At 31.8% G+C, this 20631-nt stretch overlaps 1 protein-coding gene across 5 annotated transcripts in view; it reads left to right on the forward strand.

Annotated features, from left to right (window-relative positions):
• The window catches only part of LOC146527078 (basement membrane-specific heparan sulfate proteoglycan core protein-like), a 127616-nt gene that overhangs the window by 67377 nt on the left and 39608 nt on the right, over nt 1–20631 (forward strand). For all 5 annotated transcript variants that reach the window (XR_014879299.1, XR_014879300.1, XM_085206305.1 and 2 more), the window contains exons 11-13: nt 18748–18858; nt 19797–19907; nt 20497–20604. Coding sequence is in view for 3 of the 5 variants with exons in the window: in XM_085206305.1 (XP_085062431.1) it covers nt 18748–18858; nt 19797–19907; nt 20497–20604 (330 nt within the window). In the remaining 2 variants the exon portion in view is untranslated. The remainder of the gene's footprint in view (nt 1–18747; nt 18859–19796; nt 19908–20496; nt 20605–20631) is intronic.

Raw genomic sequence — 20631 nt, forward strand, 5'->3', positions numbered from 1 at the left:
TTTCATGTAGAGACACCGATCCGATTCCGAGATCCGATCCGACGATTTTACTATACGTATACAGTATAGATATAGATAAAATAAAGGAGGTGAACAGTGAACACCTACGTAAAGCATGAGGCCAGTTGGGTTGTGAGTTCGATCCCCGTTCGAAGAATAAAAATATTTTTATTTCTTCACTCTGGTGTCGAGGCCAAGTTCGGCGTTGAGTTCCTCCACTTAAAACCCAAGGCCTCCAGAATTCGTGGGAATGTGGGGATTGGAGTGTCTTAACACTATGTTCCCTCTATCTACCCTGCTGCGTGCAGGATTCAGCGTGAAGCTGATTTTTTATTTGTTTTATTTTGCTTACGTAAATATTTAGAAGCAACATGTTTCAATTAGCCACGTCAAGTAGTTCTCGTACAAATGAAAATGATCTCATGATTCTTAAACAGAATTAAGAGCTTATTTTCTTCGAACGCCTTGAGTGTTGGAAGTGTGTTTGTTGTTGTTGTCAACATTTAAATACGCTTTGATGTAAGACCGTGTGTTTGTGTTCGAAATGCGATACGTATTCGTGAAATTACATTCGTATGGTAACTTTCCCATTATGAAGGAAAAATATTTAAAGATATTTTAACAATACATTTGTTGTTTTTGTTGTTTCTGTTGTTTTTCGTTCACGTGTGTTGTTTTTTGTTTAAGCGTTTATAATTAACTTCATTCATAAATGTATTGATCGATTATCATTTAATGATATTCCTTGTGTTAAATGAATAAATAGTACCTATTAAATATTTTGACAAAAATATTTTTATTATTATTCAATATTTTCGCCTAATTAGCGAGACATTGTGAATTGAGTGGCGGAACTTAACGCCGCTTTGTCTTGTTACCTGAGTGAGGAAATAAAATATTTCAATCTCCGACTCGGAATCGAACCCGAAGCAGTGAAGCAGTGCCGCTATGAGGCTATGAAGGTCTCATTACATAAATTTTCCAATATTTTATAAAAGTTCTAGTGAACTATCTGTTAAATTATAAAATATAAAAAGATTTCGTGATCTTACATTTGATTTTGGCATGATCTTATAGGTTACGAGGAATATACGTAAAAAAGCTTTATCGTCGGAATTTTCCTTGTAGAAACAGAGCCAGAATATTAACAAATTTATATGTAAACTATAATAATGTTCATAATTTTTGGTTTGATATATAATTTGTATTAATATTAGCGTTATATGTTAATATTTTAAATATAAATAAATATCTTCTACATATATAACATCGAAAGGTCACTCACTGGGGGTGACCTTATGGTCACATCATGAAATCTCAGAAACTACAAGTGCTAGGAATCTGAAATTTTGCATGGACGTCACTTATAGGACGTAGGTGCTCGCTAAGACGGGAATTTGTAATATTCGACTTCTAATGGGTTGTTTTTGGGGTTGAAAGTTTGTATGAAACTTCGTTACTACAAATGCTAGGAGTCTCAAATTTTGCATAACGTCATTAGGACGTAGTCATGGAGACAGAAATTAATAATAACATAGTTCACGCGGGTGAAACCGCGAGCGGGCCGCTAGTATATATATAAAAATATATCATCAACATTTCTTCTTGAAGAAATGATTAATCATTAAATTGGTTATCATTGATGAGGAATTTAAAGCAAAACAATAGACAGGTCAGGTTACATGGAGACGTATCACACGTATACCTTGATGATAACTGTTGACATTCACATATAATATTAATTATTTATTTTAAATAGTAAGATAATTGTGCTAGGTATACATATTTCTTTTTGATTTTAATATTTTTGTTTTTCATTGAGACTAATTTTAACTTTTATATTTTTTTACTTAATATTTTATATATATATAATTTTTTTTTATATATTTTTTATGGTAATGAAAACAGTAGACAATATGATACATGATAAAACTTCGTTACTACAAATGCTAGGAGTCTCAAATTTTGCATGGACGTCACTTATAGGACGTAGGTACTCATGGAGACAGAAATTAATAATAACGTAGTTCATACAGGCGAAGCCGCGGGCGTGGCGCTAGTAATATATATAAATCTTTTTTTAGAATAATTATTTTGATTTGTTTTAAAGAAGATATAAAAATAAATTTTCATCATTTTATTTTAATATTACTTTGTTAAACTGTAATATTTTATTTTCATACTTTCGTTATTAAATCTAATATATCCCATAAACGTATGTTAGAAATTATGCAATAAATAATTGAATGATGCTTTTTGATATCACTCCTATATCAATTTTTGGTAGTTATTTAACTAATAATAAAACTATACTTAACTAATGTTTAGTTGGGTGACGACGACGAAACTTATCTCACACATACACTTTAAATAAATTATTACATATATATATCTTATTCAAAGTTCTAAAAGATAAAAATATTAAGCCATAAGCTAATTAATAATCTCTAAAGTAATGTATTCATTTTTTATTTAACGCTTTTATAATTCTGAAGCCTATTTTAATATTCTATGACCCATCAAATATGCTAAACGGTTATAAGAACATGTCTTTGCCTGTCAATATCTTTTTAGGAAGTAAAACTGACCCCAATCTCGAAATTCTACACCCGTGGGGAGATCCACAATATACCTACAATTTGAAATTTTAAATGAATCGTCGTACAAATTGATTATTGATGTAACTACCTGTCACGTTTTTGTTTCCGCTATATGAACAACAAAAATATTATTTCTTAATACTCTATAAAAGTATTGAATTTATTCTACGAAACATGAGTGGCTATAGAATAGTCGATATAGAGTCTAGGTGGCATTGTCGACGTCGTATCGCAAGGTTGCGGGTTCAATACTGTAGCTTTTATACCCTGAGGCCGTCGTAGCACAGCGGCACAAGGGTGTGACTGTAACGCGACGGTAGTGGGTTCGATCCCCTCGAGGAAGTGAAATATTTATTTACGTTTATATTTCCATTTCTTCGCTCTGGTGTCAAGGCAAAGCGCGGCGTTGGTTCTGCCACTCAACAGGCAATGCCTCCAGAATTCGGCAGAAAGTGGGGAATGGAGTGTCTTAACACTAGGTTCCCTCTGCCTACCTTGCTGTGTGCGGGATACAGCGTGAAGCTGATTTTTTTTTTAAACCCTCTACCACTCACAATGTTATTTTTAAATTAGTATATAAATAACAAATTATAGCACCTTTGCATTTATTTATTTATTTATATATAATATATACGGAGCAAATTGTCTGTTTGATTGTGTCGACATAAATGACAGAATATGAAAATTCAAATAAAATATGTGTATATATAAATTAGATTCAATACAATTTAAAATATTTCACGTTATGTATAGAATTGATAGATTTGACTGGAAAAAAATCAGTGCTGCCGTGAATAGTTAGTTGGCCATACGATTATAGACAGGACTATATTTTATTATAGAATTTTGACATTTTTAGAAATCAATCGATTATTTCTAAGTGAGTTATATAAGAATCTACAGTTGAAATTTATTAGGAATGTGTATATTTTTTGAAATAACCTTAATGTTAAAGTAAAATTGTCATTAAATTGTTTTCAATTAGATACTGTTAAATAAAATATATGAAAAACGAAAGTAAGACCTCCATTTTATGTAAGTAATTTATACAACTTGTAAATGAACAAAAATAACTAGCTAACTAACTAACTTGTATTATTTTCAGCATTTTGTGAGTTGTTAAAGGTTATAGGTATACGTTTAATAAATGTTATTTTTATAGTAATTACTTTATTTTCAAATAAGTGCCTACGTACTTATAATAAATCAATAATAGCAGGTGGCTAATTTAAACGAGATCGTAAGTAGTGTAGGTTGATAATTTGACAATAAGTTAAGTGGAACACCTAAAGTAATTTCTTCAAAAATAGCAGCTTTAAATATTACATATACTTTTTAAAAGAATCTTTATTATTATTTTGGACTACATATAAGAATGTAATTTAATTCTAATGTTAATTTCAATCTAGATTGTTTTGCTTAAAATAGACTGACATACATACGTCATAAATACATGCCGTCACAAGTACACAGATGCTGTCGTGGCGGGCGCAAGGGTGGGATTCGATCTCTACTCGGGACTCAATGATTTATTAATATTTTCATTCCTTCGCTCTGGCACTAAGTTGAAAAGCCTAGCGTTGAGTTCCTCGAAAAATTCAATGAAAAGTGGTCAACGGAGTGTCTTAACTCTAGGTTCCCCCTGGCCCTGCTATGCAAAAAAAAACAGCATGAAGCTCATCAATTAATTTTGATTACACGTAAATAACTATTGCGTTTATTAAAAAGCGTGGTCGTCAAATGACTTCATCATTTACGGTTGTAAGAAAACAACTGACATAGTTGCCAGGCCGCTATCTCGACGTAGTAATGACACATTTTAATAGATACAATTATGTTATCATCATCATCATTCAGCCAGTCGCCAAGTCATTCATTCAAAGTAATAAATTGAAGCGACAGTGCATCAACTAATCGTGAGTGACGGATTGATTGACAATTGTAATTAACACAACAACTTGGACATCAGATTATATACATTCTTCTTGGACTCAATCCTTGTGTCAATTTATCATATCACAATATTCGTATTAGGGCTTTGACAGCTGTCGTTGCTCTAGCGTGGAGCACCTTGACTTTTGAATAGTGCCTTCGTCTTCGATCTTTGTAGCAGCATCACTATTATAAATATCTATCAATATGTTTGTCTGTCAACGACCATATGTTAAAAGTTAAATTTGTATACATTGTTTTATTTATTATGTTCTTTTTCTTATATATATTATAGTGTAAATTATACATTTTTTTTGATATTGCATAGCATTTTGTTGAAATTAATCATCTGTCACTGAAATACTTTCCGTGGAGGCGGTTTTTTTAAAAAAAAAACTTATTAAAGTTGCAATAAATATTAATGATAGTTATAGTTCATAATGAAAATATGATCCAGATGTTAAAGCAACGCCTCGATCCAAGTAAAAAATTAACAATATGTTACAGCCGTTGACATATTTCAAAATAATTTATTGTTTGTTAAACTTATATCTAGTAAGTTAAAAGCTCCATTCTCAGTTTTCATCGTCTGAATAACTTCGAACATGCCATGAGTTTACCGCATTAACCTGCTTCGGTTGGGACAATTCAAGAAGTTTAATACTAGTTTGTTTGCATTCAGCTTAAGAAAATTCCAAGTAGACATCTTAATGTGACAATCACGTAAATGTTTATAATAGGACGGATCAATTCGTACAATTTTTATCATTTCTATCTACTTAAGTATAAATTTAAATTTTTTTTTAGGATTCCGTAAATAAAAAGTATAAAATGAAACCCTTACAGTACAGTGTGTTTTAAGTTTATTTTGAATAAGCAGTATAAGCAGTACCATTATAACAAATCGAAATCATTATTTTCATTCTATATAAAAATCTAATACTACGTTATAGCACACTAAAATATCATTTGTAACTTTTTTATTGCTCTAATGAAAAGTTGTTCAATTCAATACAATAGATACAAAACTTTGCAAAGTATTTTATAAAATATTGGAGATAGCAGAATGCGGTTCACAACTTAAAAAGACAAAACAGCGAAGATGTCGTGACGATGTACAGATTTGCATAAAGAGCAACTATTTGCCGATTACCCTGGATCACGGAACAAGTGACAAGCGGAGGTTTTGATCTATAGTTTTGTAAATTAAGATTTAGTTAAATTATTGTATATAATTATCAAATCCAGCCAGACGCCAGTCGTGGCACTGGGGCACTAGCATGTAAGTAAGCATGATAGAAACTCTAGTCACTCTAGAAAATAAAATATTTTTTTCGCGCTGTTGTCGAGGTAAAACGCGGCGTTAACTTTAGCCACTCAACTAGCAATGCCTTCAGAATTCGGTGGATAGTTGAGAGTGTAGTTTCTTAATATTGAGCTTCCTCTGTTTACCTTGCTATGTGATACAGCGCGAACATGAAATAAAAATCACATCAGGTACTCAAATGCCACCAATCTCATTTTTACATAGCAAAATTGTTTACCTATTTAGATATTTCACTTAAATTATCAAGATTTTTACCTTTTAGTTATATTAAATTATTCAATTTAGGCAACTACTATTTCTTTACTTTATTATTTTTATTAGCTTAAATGCTCCCAGACCGCCAAAGTTTATCATTTAAAGCAACAGACGATGCCGTACTTTGTACACGCGATGCCCGCTCATCACGAAATTAATATCAGTTACTAAATAAGTGTCCCTTTTATACCAATCTTTAATATATTTAATAATAATTTGTAATATGATATAATAGTTTAATGTTTGATTGAATACATCGCTACTTTTGATATTTATGAACTGGTTGTGGGTTCGATCCCCACTCGAGGAAACTAAATATTTATTTAAATTTATATTTTCATTTGTTCACTCTAGTATCGAGGCGAAGTTCGGCGTTGAGTTACGCCACTCAACATTACACTACACTATTGTGCGCGCATTCAGCGTGTAGCTGATATATTTTGTTATTGTTTTATACTTTCCCATCGATACCAGTTAAAGAAAAACTAATATCTCGCTGTATCTAATATTGATGTTGTCTAAAAATGTCATAGTTCAAACTTCTCATACACATAAGGCATCGTATGTCGCCAGTTGATTATTCTGAACTTCGAAAACAATGGGTGTCATCCCCCAGCAGGCATTATAGCGGAGACGAGCCATAGACAATGGTCTCGTGTTCCCTAAGAAGTAATGTAATGGGACCCTTATTGCCTTTTTGCGTACATATAGGTACCATTTGATTTTAGTTTTGAAACTATAGGATATTTTTAGGTTTCAAATATAATTGTTATTTTATTTTTGGGGTATGTGGGTACTTATATAAGGCAACATATGTTGTTTTGCATGAACGGTTTTTTATTGAGTATATTTTGATTTATTAAATCGTGGCAAGTCGTTCGATTCCCATTTGAGAAAATGAAATATTTAGTATTCTCATTTCCTCGTTCTGGTAACAAGGCAAAGCGCGGCGTTGAACTCCGTCATTCAACACACAATGCCTGCAGAATTCAGCGGAGTGGCTAATGGAAGTGTCGTAATAGGAACGGAGCCTCTTAACAGTAGGGTCCCAGGTTCCTTTTGCCTAACTTGCTATGTGCGAAATACAGCATAAACCTAAGAAGAAGACAATTTTCTATAATAGACACAACTATTCTAAAAATTGATGATATTATGGTTCCTCTATCACATATTTTTAAAAGTTTACAAAGTCTTAAGCACGAATAGCGACCAGGAACATGGTCGAGCAATCAATTTGATTAAGTTTTTACTCAAAAACAATAATATGTGGCCGTAGACAATTTTCCTTAGCCAATTTATAAAACATTAGGATGGCTCTATGTCATTGGTTTCGCTTTGTTTTTGCAGGGATGGTAATCGTTTATGGTTTTTATATAAACATATACACATCTATATAGTATATAACATGTATATAGTAAAAGTGCAAGTAAAATTGAAGTCTATGTTTGGAAATTTATTATATTCTCAACATAGGATAGCCAGTAGTAATCAACACTTAAAAGAACTACCATAAAATTTTCATCACAGATGTTAAAAAATAAATAAAGGTTAAAACAACAATTGTGACATAACCATCAGTTCAGTAGTTCAAAGATGTCAGACATACATAGTTATAATATAATTCTACGCTTATAGAATACTATGGATTTTGTAACGTACCTACATAGGTTTGCCTGCCCTAATTTTGCGTAGTGATTGAAAAATAGGAAATGGTGTATCCATTAGAGACATGCGTTGACTACAGTGAACTATATTCTTGCAAGAAAGACTTCTTGTGTATGACGGAGAGGTTAAATTATAAACATAGTTTTTGTATTCTAAATTGCATATAGAATATTTGTTACTCAATGTTAAATTATATTATGAAATACGTGATATATTTTTATTATATAAATTTTATTGACCTTAACACAAATTCATAAGGTATTACTTTAATTTCAAATATTATGAACTATTCGTTCATTGTTCTTAAAAAAAAAATAAACGAAAAATGTCGTATGTACGTACGAAAATATCGAATACTTTACATTTTATCTCTATTTAACTATAAGAGAGAGTGAGGGAGAGATATAGATTTATCTATAAAATTACACAAATAAAGTTTAAAATAAAAGTGTTTAATATACGCACATGTAGAAAGGAAAATATTTTACGTTAATTTTTATTTTTTATTAAACTCAACTGAAATTGATTTCTTAGTTTGATATGTCCATTTAAACTGAAATTGATCTATAGTGCCTTTTTAGAAATGTTAAAAAGTTAAAATTGTAAGTATCTATTAAAACTATTACAAGGCGGAGATTATACATACATTGGTATCATAATAATATTGATACTTTCAAGAATGTAAAAGATGACGTGTTCCTGATACTATGCCTAATGTGGAAACCAGATGCTTGGGTTTCAAGGGCTTGGCTACAAAAATAAAAATAACGTTCGACACGCGTTAGTTCCCAGAATACAGATAATATATGTATATAAAAATTATTATTTGTATACGTGCTATATTGAAATAATAATGGAATAAAAATGGAAAATAATATTTGATTATATTCTCGTTTAGAATCCTCGGTGTGCCTTGCCTCATTAATTTTATATGTGGAAAAAGTTTTGTTTTCATTTGTTGATCCTTACTACTATTGACTATCCACGTACTGCTTCACTGGTTGATTTACTAAATCTTTATTCTTGTTCACTTACAACCTTTAAAAAAATAATAAATTTGCGTGTACTTACAATATGGTTGCTCTATGTATCTATTATCTTTATTTTTATGTTTTCTATTATCTATATTCTTATACATTTATTTTTTTAAGGAAATTATTACATTTGGAACAAAAAATATGATCACATACTTAGTATTTATATAATTATTAACTACACCTCAATTATATTGATTTTACAATGCATTTTTCATGTTAATCGTATGATTGGAACGCGATACGTGAAACGACACAAATTATTGTTATACAGGAAAATACAGTCTTTCATTAGTGTTTAAAATAATTATTTTCTAGTCATTTCTCGTACAATTTTAATATAATATAGTGAGGTGAAAATTGGAAAATATAAAAAGATTTTGGCTTATGATCTCAGTGAGGTATTTTATCACATTGATAACGCTGAAATCCTCGACAGCCTTGACTCTGTGTGCCTAACGTATCTCATCTTGATTAGACTCAAGAAATTTTTAATTATCTAGAACGTAGGTGCTCTAATTCAGTTAAATTTTTTTTAGTATGTACATATATGACGAATACGATATTACGTGTCTAGGAGATATTTAAACATCTATGCCCATTTGAGGCTAAGATATATCAACTTGTCTCAAATAGAATAGAAATTGAAAACATAAGAAGCATTTTTAATAATAAAAATTGTTAAAATACTTTTATATTATATTTTTTATTGAAATGGATCAAATGTAGCAAAAAATTAATTTAGTACCGAAAATATGTATGTATATCAGTTTTGATACGAATAAGTAAATAAGGGTGTGTGGAGTGTGAAAGAAAAACAAATAATTGGGACACTGTTGCAAATCAACGTTGTTCGACAGAACTCGACCCGGTTCGAGCTGGTAGTGAAAACGAACTAAATGCGAATTTAAGTTATAAATATGATTATACAAAGAGGGGCCTTCTTGGCCCTCTGCCTCCTGGCGATCACTTCAGGTGTGAGAGCGCAGGGGTTTATCAGACGTAAGTATCTTTAATATTCTAGTAGTTCTTCTGTCTAGTTATATTTAATATAAAATCCTTTTTTAAATAAAGATGATTGGGTTCAAATCCCGAAAATCTGTAAAAGTGTTTTCTATACGAAATATATAGAGACATATATATTTTTACACTAATACCTATAATATATTTTTATTTAATTTCAAACAATAACGACTTTTACTTAATTTCTTTTATTTAAATCACTTTTGTTTAATTGGTTTTTTTTGTAGTGTTTGCTATATGTATAACATTAACGACGTTTAAAAAGGTTTTCTTTTGTTTTAGTTATAAATTACCTTGCCGCTTTATAGTTATAGAAATTTGACAATATGACAAAAAAACACATGACAAACTCCTAAATTAATTTACTATTTTATATATCTGGTGAGCAACTCTAATATAAATACTCAAGAATCACTTAAATATATTGCAAGGCAATAATTGCAATTGCAATTAAATATATGTGATGGTAACAGGGTAATGCTAAAAAATAATTATTACTTTTTCACTGTTGGTGGGGCAGGATAATTTTATTACTATATTTTACTTTCAAATGTTCCCACTACGATTTTTTTATATTAAAAATTGTTATTTATATAAACATTTTGAAAACTGTGTATTTCTATATAAGTAAGAAATAGATATTTCTATTTGATATTTTGTACCTTACCTAAGACAGATACTTAACATCAAGTAGTTACTTCTCTATGATATCATTATTTATTTAAGTACTTACGAGTATATATAAATTTTAAAACATTTTTCATCCATCCACTTCTACTGGTTGGCTGTAAGATATCTCTTATAGAGATAAGTCCTTTGTATATTAAATGTTTTAGATTTATTTTTTCTACTATATTTTAGTACAATAAAAAATATAAATATAAATTACATATCTAATTTGAAAATCCTTGTATGCAATAGTTGAGTTCAGAGAACAATCGAATATTGGATATTTAACGGCACACTCGTATATATCCGTGCGATATTTTGACATAGGCTTTGTATTTTATTGTTTGTATATTGAGAAAACAAGCTTAGTTTAATTTGTACGTTTAATATTCGGTGTAGGTAAATGTTTCCGCTCAGAGTCCAAGAGGCGTATTTAATCACGCCGTCCGCTCATTTCCTAGTGACTTTCAATTTGAACAGACATGGCAATCATTAAATTAAGTCATATATTTTTATTTTTGGCTTCACGCTGTATCCCGCACACAACGGGGTAGGCAGAGAAGCTAGTGTTAAGACACTTCGTTACCCATTTTCTACCGAATTCTGGAGGCATTGCGTGCCGGCGGAACTTAATGCCAGGCTTTGTTGAATACCAGAGTGAAAAATTTAACATATTAAATATTATATTTCATCGAGTGGGAATCGAACCCAGAACCTGTCGTGCTTAAAGTCACACTGCGCGTCTGTGACGACGATTGTTATTGGGAATCTTAAATGAACGGCCATAACAAAATAAAAATTATAAAGTTTTTTTTTTGCACCGTAGGATTAAAAAGTGTCCCCAATATTTAAAAAAATATGCCTTTGCTTAAAGTCATTACTCATTACATTACATTCATAAGTTTATTCCATATACATATAAAACTAAACAAAATATGTTTTTAGTTACTATGACTTTGTTAGTATATTAAAAAAAGTTTTTTTCTCGTAATATACCAGCGTTCATTTCTGTCCAGATTTTCATATCTGTGGTGTATCCTAGGATGGCTGATAATCAAGTTTGTTCAGAGTTACCCACAAAAACAATAATTAATGTACCACTGATACATGTGTATTGTTTACATATAATATTTGATACAGTCTATAAGAATAATATTTAAATTTGTTAATAAAATAAAATGCTTCAAATATAAACCTACTTTAATATTAAGGATGTGTTTTTTTAAGACTTATCGGGAATATTGAAAAATTTAGATTTCATCGTAAATATTTTAACATAATAAATAATCAATCAATATCACGTGTTACAATAAATGTATATTTCTCTTATATAATAATAAAATGCTAAGAAAATACTAATTACCAAAGTATTCCAAAAATAAATTATAAACTTTACAATTGGATTCGAATGTGGGACTTAACAGGAACTAAAAAATAAGGGTGAACTAAACATATGCATTATCGTTGCTACAATGTGCCGTCATTGTAGAAAATGACGTCTTAAAAGCTCCTCTCACATCTCTCCTCTTATGGACATGAGGTAATTGATCGCAGGAGATATTTTTTTTTTAATATTCATGACTCTTTCTGACATCTCCACGTTAGGTACAAAGTGGAGTTTTCAATGTCGTTGAGATATAGAGAGTCCTTGTGTCTCTCGAATTAAACGAAATGCCAACTTCAATAGAAACCCGCGGTGTACTTATAAAATACATGGGTAATTTCATACGCCTTAAATGTTATATCGGGTTTAGTAAAATTATTTTTCTAATGAATAATAACGTTCTTTTTTATATACATTTATATATAGGGTAGATAGAGGGAACCTAGTGTCACCACACTCCGTTTCCCATTTTCCGTCGAATCCTAGAGGCGTTGCGTGTTGAGTTTCGTAACTCAACACCGCGCTTTGCCTCGAATGATAATGTCAATACTAGTAATTTACGTTTAGGCTTTACGGTTTTACGGTTTAGGTTTAGTCTAGGCCATAATAAATGTGTAGACCGAGTTGACTACAAATTTATATAAAAGATTATTTCTACATTCATTTTTGCCAAACATTTTCAAATATACTTTGACATGTACATACATATGGAACACCACACGGACATTTTATCAGGAGTACAAAAGGACAAATTTATAAAGTCATAGTGGTATATATGTGTAGCGTGCAACTGAACGCGACAGGTTATGGGTTCGATTCTTACTCGAGGATATGAAATATTGATTACTATTATTTCTTCGCTCGACACGCTATGCCTCCAGAATTCAGCACAAGATTGGGAACGGAGTGCCTTAACACTAGATTGCATCTGTTTACTGCTGTGTGCGGAATACAACGTGTAGAAAAAGAAATGTATACAAAAATGTGTAAAATACGAAACTTTTTTACCATAACGTCAACTACATAATATTTGTTTGTTTTTTGTCTTGTTGAATATATTATAAAAAAATATATTAATTATATTATATATTACTAGCGACCCCCTTGCGGCTTCGCCCGCTTTTACTACTGGATTATTCATATAATGTATGTTTGCAAAGCACTTAAGATAATGTGAAAATTAATTAAACCCTAATGCAACCCGCATTTTCGTAGTTTCAATAAGTATTTTCCAATTGTTTTACACAGCAAGGATTTTTTAGTAGGTACCGTAATTTTAAATCTGTGCTACTAATCTTTTCAAGTAGTTATTAAAATATATTTAAATGACTATTTTTAGATAGTTAAATGACTATTTTTAAACGGAAGAAATTATAAACAAAAGCCTACCTACTAATAACTACTACAAAAAATATATCGCGCTGAAATAATACATTCAACTCTAATTATCCAATACGTGCAAACGCATCTAAATCTTCGTTGCTATAAAGGCAGGCGTGTTTTTTTTTTTGCTTGTGGTTAATGCTGAAGAGGGTATTCTGTCCCTGATGAAAAGCAAGCACTACGTGGCTGCCTGTGAGGAAAATTAAATAGAATGCATCGGCCGGGAATCAAACACGGGCCGCCCGCGTGGCAGGCGAGCATTCTACCACTGAACCACCGATGCGTGTAAGGCAGGCGGGCACGGCGGGCGCATGGCGAGTGGCGAGCCGTTTCGCAGCAAGGATTTTTTGATATTGTAACAACTTCTAAAGTACTTATTAAAATGAAAAACAGTAAAAGACAGTTTTGATCTACATTAAATGGCCAACGTAACTAATATACTTATTTATATTCTGAGAGTAAGGGATAAGTGAAACTTGAGTCGATACTGCTGAAGTGTCAACGACGTGATGTGTCAACAATTAAATGCGTTTTTCTCTTAAACTATTCGCAATTTCGAAATTGTGTAAAAGCAAATTTTATCTTCGTTTAACGTAGAAAATTAATAAAGTATTTTAAAGGATAAGGATTAATACTATTATGGAAAAATATCCCTCACAATAAAAAATATATTGAAATTATTATTTTTAGACAGAAATATGATCACTACACGTTATCCTTAAAAGATAAAAATATGCTCTCGCGGACTTTTTTGTAGATCTTATTAAGAGGAACAATACTCCAGTACATTTTTTTCATGTAGTACTTACCATTAAAGCAGCGCATGCGCGAAAGTGTCTCAGCGGGTAGGACTTTATTCATATTTTTCGTATTTATGTTAATTTACATAAGAATGTACAAATAATAAACTATATATAAACCTTCTACGAAAAATACTCGACCTAATGGTGAAAACCGCAATAAAATCCGTTGGGTGGTTTAGAAGAAGAAGAGTTAGAAACAACAGACAGACACGAAAAGCGACTTTGTTTTATAAGATATAGGATATTACACCAATACATCTACTTTATATGTCAATAGCTAATGTTGATATCATAATGATAATGGCTGCATTTTGATGTATTCTAATTTTTGTCAAACGACCCACTAGGATTTACGAAAGATTAACTCTGAGGGAGAGCATGACATTAGCATGACAGAAGGACGCAAGTACAAGGGGGCTCGCAGGGCGTTCGTACTTCGGCTTTAATAGTAAACCGTCAAAGCTTGTTCGGTGCAAAGTATACGTATTTAGACTTTTGTATAACATGATGTGATTGTCAATATATTCACTATATATATATAAATATTCAAGCTGTTACAGAAGAAGCTTTGTCAAGGCCAACAAGTCAAGTGATCAACGAAGATATTCAGATTTTTATTGATGACTTGACAGAGCACTTTTATTGTCCCACTTGTGTTAAGACACTCCGTTCCCCATTTTCTGCCGAATTCTGGAGGCATTACGTGTTGAATTCAACGTAGCGCTTTGTCCCGACACCAGAGAGAAGAAAAGAAAGTATTTCATATCTTCGAGTGGGAATCGAAGGAGCAACTGTCGTGGTTAGTCACACTGACTGGATTCAATAATAAAAATAAACAATAAAAACATATTAAACATAACATATAAAATAAAATTGTTATGACCATATTCTAGTATATAATTTCTATAGTGACACATTTTTAAAATCGACAGCGCCTGATGTGCCCCCTTGCATATTTTATATTTTACCATTGTGTCGTCCTTTCCTAATGATATACAAATATGTATACCCAACTGTTATATTAAGACCCGTCTCACTTTGACAGTATAGAGGTTCTTTGTAATTTTAAATCGGCCATTGTTGTTTCTGTTTGTGAACTGAGTTAAGCGTGTTTGGCTATTAGACAAATCAGTAGTGATTCAATGGTGGTTAGGATTTTTATAAGAAGCATCTTTATATATATATATATATATATATATATATATATATATATAATTGTGAGGCCAGTAGTGGCACAAAGTAAACGTGGCAGTAGTGGGTTCGATTTTCATTTCTTCGCTCTGGTGTCCAGTTGCGCGGCGTTGAGTACCGCCACTCAATATCCAGAATTCGGAAGAAAGTGGAGAACGAAGTGTCTTAACCTTAGTTTCCTTCTGTCTACCATGCTGTGTGAGGGATATACGACGATAAAAAAATGTAACATATGTAATAGAAAATGTTTGGGCTAATTTTCTCATTTACAAATTAATGATTTTTTATAATTTTGTAAGTAAAAAAACCTTGATCCTACTTATTTTCAAGGCTATATATGAAGTAAAATATTGTTAAAAGATACAATAAGTGTCGCAATTTAGTTTTAAATTAGACAACCGCTGTCATCGGTATGTCGTATTTCAAAGAAATCACCAAACTAATACGGTTAAATCGACTAAAAAAGTGGCCTGACGTAAAACTTCGGGGACAATTTGGTAATAAGGGGAAGCCTGTGCCTGGTGCAGGTCGGCTACTTATAACACAGTTTAATTTATTTGTCGATTCTACCTTGTTTGGGACCCATTACGTTAGTGTTTCAGATTTATAATAATATACTACTTTTTTGGATGCGGCATTTAATTTTATTAGTACGTTCATTAGTGGTACAGTCTAGGCTAGTTACTTTTATTTTTATTTTTGGTTTGACAACATTATAGCTATTTATAATGATTATTTATTGAAATTCTCTGTTTTATTAGGATATATTTTTTATTAACGTTTTATTCAAGAAATTTTTTATAATGTGTAATATATGTACTTACAAAGATGTACTTACCATTATCTTTTAAATATTATTAGGTAATAACATGTTATGAGATATTTTATATTTAGCACCTCCGATGGACTTATTTACTTATGTCGTTCATGATGCTCTTTCAAAAGCTTGCTAGCTAACATCGTAACCTTGCTACATATACTATTATATTTCTTTTATACGTTGAAGTTACTATTCTAAATTAAAATACGTAATTATGAATAAAAATCTAGTTCAGACATTATGATTATATTAACATGGTTAAGACATTCCGCTCCCCAGATTTCTGCCGGATTCTGAAGGCATTACGTGTAGAGTCGATGGTCGCAGAAGTCTAGGCGATACGAAGAAATGGAAATCAAACCCATAACCTGTCACGTTTACTGTTCACGTGTCACGCTCTCCTTCCCTTACGCCACCACTGGCTATCTTTTTTATTAAAATATTTTTAAAATACAATGAGCTTTTAGTAAAATTAGAACGTGTTCTTGTCAACGATTGCATCTTATAACACTCGAAATCGGATTCATCCAACTTTCATGTTCGGCGAACGTAACATTATTCATTAGGAGCTTTACTTCTCATATGAATATATTTTCTTCTTTCTTTACGAATCATTTAGTTTACTAAGTCTGAAATTGTTTCGTAGAATGTTAAAATATTAGAAGCCGTCATCGCGCAGCGGCACAAGAGTGTGATTGTACGCGACGGTTATGGGTTCGATCCCCATTCGAGGAAGTGAAATATTTATTTCCTTTTATATTTCCATTTCTTCACTCTGGTGACGAAGCAAAGCGTGGCGTTGAGTTCTGCCACTCAACACCCACGAATTCGGCAGAAAGTGGGGAACGAAGTGTCATAACACTAGATTCCCTCTGCCTACCCTGTTGTGTGGGGGGATACAGCGTAAAGCTGATTTTATTATTTTTTTAATATAACGTTTTCCTTCATCAATTTATAAGAACCTTAAACCTACATTTGGTTCACAAGTACCGTGCCCTGAGTTCCAAACCATGCAATTCTAACTAGTTTCTTTTGATATTTCCTTGTATATAATTTTAAAGGAATTGTTAATATTATTGTAGCTTCACGCAGTATCCCCCATACAGGAGGGATCCTGTAGACAGAGGAAACCTAGTGTTAAGACGCTACGCTACCATTCTTCAAAATGTGAAACGGAATATTATTGTAATATCTTAAATAATAATATTTTGACTCTTAACGAATTCTCAACGTTATATACAAATTTGAAGCAGTAACAAATTTCAAGTTAGTATTTAAATTGTATTGAAGTGACGCAAACCTATTGCAATTTAGGTCATAGGTACCTTACGCCGGCCAGGACTGAATTTTAATGACAATGTAAAGCGGTTTATTAGAATTTATTAGAATTCCAAAGCTATCGAAGAATTGAAATAAACTTAAACAGAGTTGTTAATTTCGTTAAAGTATAGGTACCTCTGCTCATCGACTTTGTTTGTAGTAAGTATTGAAATAGTGTTCTGACTTCAGATCTATAAATATATAAATAAATTATATTTTTTTTCAAAATAAAAGGATAAAAGGCGTCAATGTTATGGCGAATATAGAAAATATGTTTTTTTTTAAATATCACCAAAAGTAGGAATATTTAAAATAAGCTTTTCTAAGATGCCTCGTACTTGGCCCCTATTCATAATACAACACTAAGTTTAACACGTAGGCCTGTCTCCGCCTTCAGAATGTTAACTATGTAAAGGTGTTTCTGAAAATGTTTATGCCGGCGGAAAAATGGCAGGAAAATCTCAGTGAAACGAGACGTTTTTCTTACATTTTATTGTCAATTTATGCAAATATGTTTGTATGAGTGTTAGGTAGTTACGTGATCGCGCGGGTTTGGCAGCCTCACATTTGCGAGTAGTGAATTTCAATAAGATATTTAAACAATATACATATAAACTATGTAAATTTATAGGAGGTAATTTAGACAGGTGCCATTGTAACTATATTGTAATTGTAAACATTAACATGTCATTCACAAGATTCTCTCTGTTTTAATCAGAATACTGGGAAAAAAAAATGGTAATGGTAATGTCGACGTTGACTTAAAAATATGAACATTTATCTTAAGCGTATTTGAACTTGCAACAGTCACAGTTTATTATTATATGTCCGTTGATACACCTACTCGAATACACATGTAATGCTTAAAAATTATGAACTCTTTTCATTAACATTACCGTACGAAGACGTCTCCGGAGTTAAGTAGGTATGTTAAAAGTGTAATTAATATCAGCATAACCAATCATCAAATTAGCCATAATTACTAACTTGCAAATTTCGAACAGTGTAATCGTCGCATCTGTTTGACTTTAAACCTACTTTGATGGCAGCAAACGAGCGTGTACTTGCCAATTAGCTGTACAAATATCACTTTAAAGTACCTACGTTGGTTCAAAATTGTACGTCTACGTTTCATGTATCGTTGCGCTAAACGTTTCTTTTTTTTATTTCAATAAAAGTAGAATGACAAAAATAGAGGCAACGTAGCCCGCAGTGCCATCTAGTGCTCGCAAAGCTAACTTAGCAAGCCCAGATGCTTTTTCGTAACGTAGCGATGTGGGAATGTTAGTACAGATGTCACGAACCCCATTTATTAACTTGTTGCGTTTGTTTGTTTATTAGAATACTGTGGAGCGGATGACTTCACCTGTGATAATGGAAAGTGCATAGAAGCCGGTCGACGCTGTGACCGAGTCGTCGATTGCCCGTCTGGAGAAGATGAACGATCATGTGGTTTGTATTTTCAAGTACACATTATTATTATTTTCAAACAACATAGAAATGTTGCTTGCTTATGAAGAAAAAATCTGATTCTATTCTGTTTTGCCAAAGTTTTGAAGATCCAATAAAAAATTAAAAGTATATTTCGCGGCATAAGACTCAAATGAACATATCTACATTTACTAAATTTTACAGTAGAGCAAAAATACTGTGAATAACCGACTTATGATAAATACCGACTTATTAATAAAGGTAGTATATTATAGTACCTCTATTAATAGAGGCAGTATAATAGTTTGAGGTGGTGATTATTCTCAATATTTTTGCTCCTGTAAAATTTACAAAATGTAAATACGTTCATCTGCCTCCTAAGTCGCGATTTGCAATGAAGTGATGTGAATTTGAATGAGAGTTTTAATGACTTCTTGACTTAGCAATCTATGGATGGCGGACCAATGGCACGCGTGCCACAAGTGGCACGTTTCAAAATTTTATGGTACGCACAAAAACAAAACAGTTTTTTATTAGATATCTTATTGGATAAAAATGAATTGAAAATTATTATTAATTTACACTTAAGTCACCTAACTGAAAATTTTAAATTTCAATTTTTCCTATAACTTTTAAAATACTTTTTTTACATTTGTAGATAAATATGAACCAGATATTAAATCTTTATCATTTGTGTACAGCAAAAAATCACATTAAAAACGATTGTTTAGAAGAAAATATAGTCTCTTCTTTACTGTACCTACCTCCTTTCTTTTCTTCATGTGTTCTCTATACAATGGGACATTGGGGAAGTCATATGTGCTCAAGTGGCACGCTTGAAACGCCATAATAAAATAACAATACCATAAATTAATCATATAGTTCACGCGGGCGAAGCCGCAGGCGGGCCGCTAGTATAAACTAAAGCCTGCTGATTGGTCATTTTATTTTATTCGCAGAGTGTAGGCCCGACGAGTTCAGATGCAGTGATGACGGCTCCTGTATCGAATATAGAAAAAAATGCGATGGTGCTAACAACTGCGCAGATGGATCAGATGAAATTAATTGTGGTGAGTTTATAGTATAGGTTTAGTTGCGTCCTAAAACAATATATTAGAAATGAATGAGATAAACTAGCCTAACATAATTTATGTGCATGCTTCTTTGGAATGGTAAGTATCACGAATACTTTATTGGTCTGGTGGTCATGTATGCGAGGATCGTGGCAAGTTTAGATGTGGAGATGGAACTTGCATATCTATACTTTTAAGATGTGATGGTTTTAAAGATTGTCCACACGACGGCAACGACGAAATTGCATGTCGTAAGTAACTTGAAGACAATAAAAAACATATATCTTTAACAATTTTGTAATAAATGAAATAATGATTTTAAGCATGCAGCTCAGATCAATGGCAATGTGATCATGGTAATTGTATAAAACGAAGCAAGCGTTGTAACGGTCGTGTGGACTGTCCTACGGACAGATCTGACGAGAGGAATTGTATTGGTAAGGCTTATGCTTGATAAAATACTTATTTTATATTTTTAATTTTAAATTAATTAATTAAAACTTAAATTAAGTTTAATATTTATTCAACTAACATGAGCAAAATATATTTATAGCTATAGTATATTTATATTGCATGAAATTTCCAGCTGCGGTGTACTTTAAATGCAGAAATGGCAAGTTAATACCTAAAAATGAGAGGTGTAATCGTCGTTATGATTGTGATCGTGGGGATTATTCTGATGAACAAAACTGTCGTAAGTTCGAGATTAGCATACAGGTCA

Source organism: Heliconius melpomene, chromosome 21, assembly GCF_056956725.1.
Source record: "Heliconius melpomene rosina isolate 202511_hmr_F chromosome 21, ASM5695672v1, whole genome shotgun sequence".
NCBI classification, from domain to species: domain Eukaryota; kingdom Metazoa; phylum Arthropoda; class Insecta; order Lepidoptera; family Nymphalidae; genus Heliconius; species Heliconius melpomene.